This window comes from Hippocampus zosterae, chromosome 19, assembly GCF_025434085.1.
Source record: "Hippocampus zosterae strain Florida chromosome 19, ASM2543408v3, whole genome shotgun sequence".
Lineage (NCBI taxonomy): Eukaryota > Metazoa > Chordata > Actinopteri > Syngnathiformes > Syngnathidae > Hippocampus > Hippocampus zosterae.
Window position 1 is genome coordinate 3,682,977 of NC_067469.1, and position 10,466 is coordinate 3,693,442.

A 10,466-nucleotide genomic window follows, 5' to 3' on the forward strand; every position below is an offset into this window, starting at 1 on the left:
TCCCCAAATGTCCTGCGGGTGGCAGCATTTTGTTAATCCTTTGAAGAGCGTTCGGTTACTACGGAAACGCGTGGCTCGCCAAGACCCCTGGTATGTGACTTCAGATTTAATTCGAATTTAATTTTACCAACAGTGTAGGACAAAGTATATTACCGTGAGTCTTGCCCCATTAAATCGGCAGAAGAGTTTACACGTGCCTTGTCACAGTTACCGAAGGTCGACTTGACTTTCGTACAAAGTGTGTGTTAGCATGACGACTTAATGTTACCAAGATGACTTGACTAATTCAATGTGTTCTTTCAGACAAATTTGTTACTTTTGTCTGTGTGTGTGTGTGAATACTTGTTGCTTGAGTGTCGTCGCATTTTAATGGTGCAAAATTCTTGGTAGTATTTTGTTGACATTTATTTTCGCCTTCATAAGTTAGACTTGAGATAAAGATAATTCATGTCGTTTAAAAATTATGTGTTCAGAGACGTTTGTCTCATATTTTAGGCTAAGTATGTAAACATTCTGATAGATACCATGTATAACACTGAACGACTAGCCTTAAAATAAAAGTTGTGATTTACAATGACATTCACAAAGTGCATGATAATATTTACTTTTTTCTTTTGTAGTCCTCCACAAACCTCCTGCAATCATGTCAAGGCTCACTGGAGGCCCAACCATGCTGGCTGTGGACAGCAGGAGATTGAGGAGAATCATTGCCGAAAATCCAAACTGGTCCTTGGGCCTTGTGCCCTTTTTATCAACTCTCTGCCTCGAATGCATCGTGAGAAACTTTGAGGGTATGCCATTCTTTTTACTCGCAACCTTCAAATCATATCACAAGATTTTAGAGTCATCAACTTCAAGCGCTATCTGTGACAGGCACTCCCATATATAAGGAGCTTATACCCAGCCAGAGAGATTTTGTGCAGGCAAGGCTGTCGCCCTCTCTACCCCTTCCTGTGACCGCCAACTTGGTCGATGATGGCGTCTACTGGCGCCGCTGCTGTGAGCAACGGTGGGAAATTTGTGACGTGTCTCACTACAACCACAGCTGGAAGCAAATGTTTTTCGAGAGGCACCTGGAAAATATTATTGAGCATTTCATCCCAGAGACAACCCCGCTTAGGATCATCAGTGAGGAGATCCCACTGTGCGAGGCTTACGTGAGGAGGCTGAACATCTCCCAGATGTTGCCGCCCATCAAGGAGGCCAAGGTTGGAATTGGCGACACCGTCGACTGGCTGAGCGATACTGACTCGGACGCAGCTCACATGGAACACTTTGACTTCCGCACTCTCCTGAATCAGCTGAGCTGCTTGGAGGAGTTCCACTTGACCTACTGGGTCAAGCAGTGCGGGATGAACTTTGAATGGAAGATGTTTGAGATGGCCGAACGAGACTCCGAGACTCTCGCCATGGCGCTTGAGTCCTGCAAAACTTTGAAGGTACGGTGATTAGAACTGGAGTTGCATATACAAGTACAGAGAACAACAGATTGTTCAGGTTAATTTTTTTTCTGATGATTGCATTTAATAACCCCTGCCAGTCATTTGAAACGCCTCCTAATCTGCTTCCCATTCCTACAGGTCGTACGACTCTACGAAAGTCACATTGATGATCAAAAGTGCAAGTTGCTGGCTAAACACCTAGTGGACCACCCCTCCCTGAGAGAGCTCAACCTTTCCCACAATGTGATCGGAGATAAGGGGGCCAAGGCTGTCGGCAAGCTGCTCAACAGCAGCAAACTGGAGATCCTCAACTTGAGCGACAACATCATTCGAGATGTGGGAGCCAGCGCCATTGCCGAAGCCTTGTTCAATAACTGCACCCTTTTGTCCCTCAACCTCAGAATCAACCGAGTGACCGACGAGGGCGGGCAAGCAACCGCCAAGGCCTTGCTGAACAACAGCACCCTGCTCCATCTGCACTTGGGAGCCAACCTCTTGACTGGGCCCACTGCCATTTTGCTCTCAGAAGCGCTGGTTAAAAATCAAACGCTCAAGACCATTAACCTCTCCTGCAATAAACTGGGCGTGGTGAGTGTGTTTCATGTCTTAAGATATTTCAAAGATGGCCATCGTGACGGGCACACCATCAAAACAGCCGTCATATTCGGATACCGGTCGATCCCGGCTCAACTTTCAAAATGTCACATGACCAAACTCAGAAAACAGGTGAGCCGGGATTGTTCTGTTACCTGAGCAACTGTGATGTCATTTTTAGTCGATGGCGAGCAGCAAAATGGCCATCGCCTGAGTTGGATAAAAGCAAGTGCATAATTCATATTCCACAAAAACATTTTTAATCTGCTGTTTAGACTAGTGCATCGATATTATTGTAAAGAAAAAGTTTGAGTTGACCTCCCTTTTAAGAACAAACTTTCTTCTCCTATAGTTACATTTGAGACTTTCTAGATAACATGCAGGGAGTTTTTCAGTATATTTAAGTATTTACGTCAATTTTACTTTTAATGTGGTACTTGGTGTCCAAAGTTTGAGAACCCCCGCTTTCCACGAATCACACTGCATTTGTTTCCCTTGTCTGTATGCAATCAGGATGGAGGCAAAGCACTGGAGGAGGCCATCGCTCAAAACAGCTGCTTAACAGAATGCGACGTCCGTCTGACAGATATCGACGAGCAGAGCGCCTCCATCATCAACCAGGTGGTTAGCGCCAATAAGAGCGCGTCCCTCACCCGCCGGGTGGTTCGCACCAACGGGAGCGCCTCCGACATCAACCAGATGGTTTGCGCCGACGAGCGCTTGGAGCAAGAACAAGGCGATGAGGAGCAAGCACAAGATGACGAGGGAGAATCACAAGATGGGAAAGGTCAACCAGAAGATGACGAGGGGCAAGAACAAGATGACGAGGGACAAGAACAAGATGACGAGGAACAAGAACAAGATGACGAGGGACAAGAACAAGATGATGAGGGCCAAGAACAAGATGACAAGGTACAGTAGATGTCGGCCACGTAAAGCCTCTTATTTTCTTAAAATCCGTGACGTGCTTTATACTGTACTTGCAACTGAGCAAAAATGCAGTTTCATTTTTTTGCAGCAACAGGCACCCTCTGAGGCACGCACTTCCACCAGCAGCACCTGATGTCTTTAGGTAGATCTACTTACCTCATTTCATTTTATTGAATACTTTTACTTGCATATCGCACATAATTGGCCAACCAAGTAAATCAAAGTGTCCAAAACACTATCTAAATAAAAGACCTTAACGGGTGGATAGCCCACAAATGTTTGCTTGAAAGCCAAGTGTAGAAGAGTCAAGTCACAAGAGTCATTTCGACCGTCTTAAGCGGGAGACACTTTGCTAAATACTTTCACTGGACAACTAAAACATGATTCAACAGTTGTGGCAGTTTTTCACAATCTTTTGAATATATCAAAAGGACCATCAATACACGAAACATTTTGGGGGCTTAAAAAAAAACGTTGCCAGCCAGCCTCTTGTAAGTGACGCTTTTATTTTAGCCCGGTTGTCCGCCCCCCCCCCCCCCGCCCCCTCTTGTTTTATGCAGAGTAAGCCTGACAGTCTCCAGACAAGAGTACAGCATTCAATAAAAAAGACAAACTGCCCTGAACACTTGACAAAAAACAATCAAAGGGGAGTTATTACATGGAAACGGGTTCAGTGCGTTTACTAACAGTCATAATATCATTTTCCAGTCTTTTATGGAGCCGTTCTGTTCCAGTAGATAGTTTGGTATACCTGTAGCTCATTACAGCTTGAAGCACGACTTGGCCATGGCGTCTGTACGTATAAAAAAAATGCAAGCATATCGTTGGCTGAAATACCCTTACGCTGATTCTTGTAAACGTACGCGTGGCGAAACTCTCGTCCTTTCTGGAGGACACAAACACACCCCAACATGTTTTTGAAAGTCATCTGAGAAGAGTGTAAGCGGTTAGAGCTGGGGGGAAAAAATACATTTATAACAATATAAAATCAAGCAAGGAAACGATCGGTAGATGTGATTACTTGTTTACACCCTCTCACTGTTTTTATTACGACATGCTATTTCCTTAAAAATCAATACAGAAATCATGAATGGGCTATTATGTAACGCGAATTTAAAAAAATAATCTTAACTTTAAACATACCTTGAATAACCCAATAGCCACTTTTGCAAATAATGCAACTTTTTCATTCCGCACACAGTTTCAATCTACATATTAAATCACGTTATGGTATATACACAGTGTTCCATTTTTTAAAAAATGCTAATAACTGCATGTCCTTGGTCACGTGGATGCAGTACTCATCTGTTGCTTTTCACGGACTTAACGGCTCAATCTCATTCAACCTCATCTTCACCCCGAGAGCGATGTCTTCCTTCATATCCGTTTGAAAAGTTGCGGCACTCCCGATTTTCATGAACACTCCCTCGGCCTGACAACGGCATCGGAGCCCTCAGTTCTTTCGAGCCATCTTCTCGTATTATTACATGTGACAATATCAGTAGCGAGTGCAGTTTCAACCCCCCCAACCCCCTCCCTCGCCTATTTTCAGCGTCTTTGAGATCCAGCTCTCTGATATGCATCAGCAGCTGCCACAGCATCCAGCTTTGCCGCAGCTCCATTTCACCATCAGGAAGGCAGAAAAAAAAATCATTGTAGTTGAAACAATAAAAAGAGGACATGCACACAGACACACCCAAGTGTAAACTTGATTTGGAGGAAAGAGGGGAAAATGTTTTGTTGGTAATGGTTGAATTGCTAGGCACTTAAAGAGGTAGGCTGAATAATAATAATAATATTGCCAAGTATTAAAAGTCAACATGTAACTAGTTTGACAGAGTTCAGACATGACAAGCTTTTAATGGTGTCTAATTGGCATTTATACAACATTTACAGCCAGTGTGAAAGCCTTGAAAAAAAATGAATGTAGTGCTTGTGTCCTTTGGCGCTCCTCTGCTGAATTATTAATAATCCGTGTTGCTATATTTACCAAGCCAGGAAGTGTAATGTCATCGCAGCCCAGCCATTTCTGCTAATGGGTTATTTCAGCTTCGCTATCAGGCTTGAAGAGAAAACGTTTTGATGTCGCGCCGGCTTTTGTCGTTCCGGCATTCCATTTGTTTCCGATTTTTCTCTGAAATCTCAGGCGTCCGTTCGCTGAACCCCGACGACGGACGTTACAGAATTAGTTCATACGTTTTCCTGTAAACTTTTTTTTTTTACATGTGTGTGACGGATAAGTTGAAACATGCCTGTTGAGTGATTCGCAACCAATGTTGGGAGCACATTAGTGTGCTAGACACCCCCCAAAAAAAAAATCAGTTCTGTTTTTCCCGCATAATCCCTGTCCGGGGGTCATAGCGAAGTCTCCACGCAAGAGCCGTTTCTGTGCAGGGAGCGATGGTTGTGATTGAGGCAGCCTTCGTTGTTGTGCACGATAAGCACGGGAAAGTAGAGAGCATCCTGGTATGCCGGCGGGCTCTCCTCGCCGCTCTGCTGGCCCGACAGGCAGCGCGTGCTTTCCGTGGGGCGGTTCGGGGGCTCGTTCAGACTCCCGCTGCTCCTCCACAGGCAGCTTCGCCTGGAGCCGTACAGACGCCCCAGCGAGAAGCGACTGGCGCTGAAGGGCAGGCGCGGGCTGGCCGTGTTGCAGATGCTCAGGGCGCTGCGAGAAAAGATGGAGGAGCTGCTGATGGCGCGGTGGCAACGCTGGCAGTTCTGCCTGTAGCTGCCGTAGCCGTGACAAACGGAGTAGTTGTGGCAGCTGCCCGAGAGCTGGGCCAGGTCCATGAGAACCGCTTCGGAGTAGCTGGGGACCAGTTGCTGGTTGGAGCGGATGTGCCACTCCAGCTCCGTGCTGTCCACGGTGTTGACCCGCGGGATGTGCCTGCAATAAGGACGCTCCTCGGAAGGAGTCAGCGGCACGTAGTCGAAGCCGAACAGCTTCTCCACGTGGTAGTGGACGCAGGCGGTTCGGAATTCCGTCAGCACCCGTAAAGGCCAGGAGAGAGTCAAGGCCGCCGCGGTCCAGAAAGCGGAATGCGACGCGTACCAGGGAAGGTGTCGCGGATCGGCGAAGGCAATCATGTATTCCTTAAAGTCGACATTCTTCAGGTGCATCCCCTCGCGGGCCTCCATGTAGTCGTCCAGGCCCTCGTTCTCTGTGAAGAACCTGGCCCTCTGTGTCAAGTAAGAGTTCTCCGACTCCACGTTAGCAAAGCTGAAGCACTTGGTGAACCTCAGCTTGGTGATAGCGAAGCGCTCCAGGCCCAGCAGGTGCTTCGAGATGTCCTTCACCCCGCAGTTCGCGTAGTCAAACTCCGCTTCGGCCATGTGCGTGTTGACCCTCTCGTGGTAGACCTGAGTGGTGGTGTAGGCGTCTCCGTTGCGGTAACGCGTCACCTGCCGCGTCCTCCTCACGTAGTGGTAGCTGATGGCCTTCCACCAGATGCACGGCGTGGCCTGCTTCATCCTCTCCACTCGCTCGGCCACATTGTCCACGTCCACTTTGTACTGCATCTCGTTCCTGGTGTAACAGTGCCAGCACTCCACGAGGTAGACCACGTAGAGCATGACCAGGAAGGCCAAAGGGATGTAAACGTAGCCGTTGGAGCAGGGACTGTCGTGGTACATCATGGACTTCCCCTTGTAGGCGCTGTCGAAGGAGAGGCGTGTGACGGTGGTCACCTGGCACCAGGCCGTGGCTCCCACGCAGCCGTACATGAGCAGGGAGAGCAGCAGACATTTCCACTGCGTCTTCTGACACAAGGACTTCAGCAGGGACTGCTTGCGAGGCCGCAGCTGCACACGGGAGGAGACGACCACGGTTAGTCGATGGCAATCTGCGTGGATTTTGTTTCGCACAATTTCGCAGGCAAGAACCGTCAAACGAATACGATGTTAACCTGGGATGATGATTTTTGAAAAACCGCAACCAAGAAGTTGAACGCAAAAGCGAGCAGAAAAAAACGTACAAAGCCGCGATAACGCAAAGCAAAATTAAAAGGAGTAGCTGTGACATAGTTGGGAGAAAATATCTCTCTGAAGCTAAAAATGGTTCAAAATCAGAGACGCGTGCATATGAAATATTTAGTCAAATATGCAGTGTCGTAAGTGCTTTTTCATAGTTTATGCATGAGCGGTCGCACATGTCACAGTCTGCGCTTATCGCAAAGCAGAGACGAGCCCATGATGGGCGGAAATCCCCAATGCGTGTCTGTCTGACTTTGCATGTTCTATGAAGTCAATGTGCATGCAAGTTCACGTCCATACTCGATGCCAAGCCGTTGATGAAGGGGGCGGGGGGGCGAGCAGAGTGGCTGTGTAGCGTAAAGCTGGTGGCGTCCTTCATCACCTCGGGGGAGAGCGAGCCCCGTGCCTGGATCATGAGTTAGTCACGCTTTTTTGGGGAAGGCTGCCATGCAAACCTGGCAAGGATTCAAAAGTACCAGGAAGTCCGGATTATTGCTATACTGTGTTCATTCAACAGCAAACGGCAGAATGGAAATGAAATAGAAGTAAGGCGGTTGTGTGTTTTTTTTTTTAATGCTAATTTTAACGAGGTTATTTCGCATCTGGTGCTCCCCCTGCATCAGAGTGGACACAGCAATCAGCATTGCTTCATTGATGTATGGAATCCAACATGTCAGCAGCACTTCAAGAGACAGGCGAGCATGAATAATACACATGACGCCTGATGCTTCTCACTTCCATCTTGGTCACAATTAATTTGTCTTGAATGATAAATCACTTCTAAAAAGCACCTTAATATTGAGTGGCCGATGGAAAATGTGATTTTAAATGAACATTTACTATACAAAAGGGTGATTTAGCTTGAAATTTGCCATCTGCACACTGCATGAATTTTCTGCAAAAGATACATGATGTCCCGCCTTGAAACATTACAATAGTGGACAATCGCTGTCATGCCTTTGACTTAAGTGCCGCGCTCGCAGTCATGGATACTTTGTCTTGACATAATAAGACCACTTATGTTATATAAAAAGCCTCTTGTGTAATGGAGACATTGGAGTTTCATATTTGACTTCAGAGATCATTCCATATTGGACTCACATCTATGCAAGTTTGTGTTCAACTGTGCCGTTGGATGACTACAACATCCTCTGCACAGTCAAATACATTTGTAAATACAGGTTAGAGAGATTAAATATCAAAGGCATTGTATTTCAAAGTGAAATACAATTGAACTGTACAAAGTTTACTAGTGATCAAAAATAAACCCCTTTGTTCCCCACAATCTGATTATTGTACTCGGATTATAAGGAGCAGAATGATCACGCCAATTACAGACGGAAGAATACCTCATCACGTGGCACAAAACGGTATCGTATGTTTTTCTTTCCACGTTTTTTTTGTATTTATGGCTTACAAATATTTTTCATACAAATACCTCGTCTTAACATTGACATTTCGATGTTATGAATGCCTCAATGAGATGGTTTATGAACTCGTGTAATACGTTGCTCAGCATGCTCTTGAACCTGCAAGACTTACTTGAACCCTATTTTGGATACCACTGATGCTCAACTTCACTAGTAATTGAAAATAAACCACTTTGTTCAGCACAATCTGGTTATTTTCACCAGATTGTGAGGAGCATCTGATTACTCCAATTAGAGGCTTGAATTCCCGTCCCATTTGGATCCAAACGAACGCGACTGATCCTAGCTCCTCACCTCAAGTCTGGGGCTGCCCGGCTCCGGCTCCGGCTCCTCTTCGGGGGCGACGGTACAGGTGCTGCTTTCACCGGCCGCTGCGGCCGATGCTGGGGACATGATGACAAAAGAAGTCCGGCATGGAGCTCCACTTGGGATGGGACAAAAGAGGTGTGGGCGGTGTTGCCGAAAACCTAAACACACGGGAAAAACACCCGACAAAGCGGCTGAGCCAGGAGAACCCCGAAGCGAACCTGAAACATCTTCCAGGTGGGCAGGGAAGACGAAAACCGTAGCGGGGGAGAGACCGAGCGGCGAGACGTCTGGACGCCGAGACGAGAGTACTTCAAGGGCCGCTCGGAAACGACAAAGGCGGCCGTTGGGGCAGCTTGCCGTTCCCGGTTGTGGCCATGAAGGGGGGACAAAGAAGGCGGGCACGTGTGCATGGACATGTCCACGCCACCTCACAACAACGATGCGCGTGCACGGATCATACGCCCCCCGTAGGGGGTGGAGCTGCCACAGCGGAAGCCCCCCCTCCCCGATATTTGGTACCCTCTCACCTGCATGTACCATCCACATTGGAATCGCCAATGTCATAAGTCGTATGTACATGCCCAAAAAACGCCCCCCCATCATCATAACACTCCTATTTTTTTCTCGCATTGTTTTAATTACCATAACATTCTTAATTGTTCCATGCGTGCCATTTTTAACATATATAATCACACCCTTTTTCATTCAGGTTGGAATGTCTTTATCTTCACTATACTGTTCTTGGGAAATACTGTGTATAGTCAAGTGAACATACCACATTAGGGGAGGGGGGAACATAACATTGATAATGACTAAATGTTTGTAAAAATTGTCTTTGGGTGTTTCGTGTGGTGGTTTGATAACAGAATGTTGATGATTCTGGCAGCTTTAGGAAAGAAGCTGCGACAGAACCCTGTGGCTCTGGCCCTGATCCGGCTGGACCATTTTACCATCTATCCAGGTGAGCAAACCGGTTTTGTGAGGGGTGCGAGGGGTCCTTTATTCTTGAGGGTAACGTATAATGAGGTTGGGGTGGGGAACAAGATGACAATATCTGGTGGCCCTGTTGGTAATGCTGAGTTATGTGAGCAACAATGATATGCATGGTGTATGTTTTATTTGTGTAGTATACAGTATATCTTTGGTGTGAACACAGGATGCACTCTTGGCAGAAACTGATATAAGTAAGCATAGAGACAGATGGCGGCTGTTGGCAGCAATAATTGAGATAAATCTGGCAGTCTTAGCCTGACTGTGTAAGTGAGCCCTCTAAAGGCCAAACGACAATAAGCATCTTTAAACGAGAATAGGAAATACAGTACGTGGAAGAAGTTGTTCGTCCTGAAGCTTTTAGAGAGAAGTGTGCAATTGAACAGGTTTTGCAATGCCTTTGGCAAAATTGCAAAGCAACGCAATTATTGTCGCAGTCCATACGTGTTATATAATCAGCATAGCTGGAGTGTGCATTGCCTCCTAGATAAACATTTTAGATTAATCGTTAGGGAACACATTTATGTTAATACAAAAACACGTGGGGGGAGGGGGGATTGATATACTGGTTTCAACACTTTAGTTCATATGAGGCTGTGCTTTGGTAAGTGGTGATTGATGATCGGATCTTGCAACAAATGGACTCTGTGTAACCAAGGGCTCATTTAGGTTTGGGGTTAGCCGAAGAGAATTCAGTTCTTGGTCACTCCCCTGAATTTTAAATGACACGATTTCAGGATAATTTTATAGCCGTTTAACTTGTACTTTTACCACCTTTTCTGTACTGAACTTGAGTACA

At 46.4% G+C, this 10,466-nt stretch overlaps 2 protein-coding genes across 5 annotated transcripts; one reads left to right on the forward strand and one right to left on the reverse strand.

Moving 5' to 3' along the window:
• The first annotated feature begins 44 nt into the window (after nt 1-44).
• tcte1 (t-complex-associated-testis-expressed 1) lies at nt 45-7,497 on the forward strand. Of its 4 annotated transcripts, none has more exons than XM_052052446.1 (6): nt 45-90; nt 621-791; nt 874-1,439; nt 1,581-2,030; nt 2,550-2,948; nt 3,055-4,217. In XM_052052446.1, exons 2-6 carry the CDS (start codon nt 644-646, stop codon nt 3,097-3,099), a joined length of 1,608 nt encoding a protein of 535 aa, XP_051908406.1. In that variant the 5' UTR covers nt 45-90; nt 621-643; the 3' UTR covers nt 3,100-4,217. The 4 variants fall into 4 exon arrangements, with proteins under 4 accessions (XP_051908406.1, XP_051908409.1, XP_051908408.1 ...); XM_052052449.1 differs by adding an exon at nt 6,619-7,497 and having other exon boundaries at nt 61-791; nt 3,061-3,108; XM_052052448.1 differs by having other exon boundaries at nt 61-791; nt 3,061-3,108; nt 3,527-4,217.
• On the reverse strand, nt 3,453-9,583 carry tmem151ba (transmembrane protein 151Ba). Its single transcript, XM_052052429.1, has 2 exons — nt 8,663-9,583; nt 3,453-6,767 (listed from the first exon to the last, which is right to left on the reverse strand). Exons 1-2 carry the CDS (start codon nt 9,380-9,382, stop codon nt 5,322-5,324), a joined length of 2,166 nt encoding a protein of 721 aa, XP_051908389.1. The 5' UTR covers nt 9,383-9,583; the 3' UTR covers nt 3,453-5,321.
• Between the last annotated feature and the right edge of the window lie 883 nt (nt 9,584-10,466).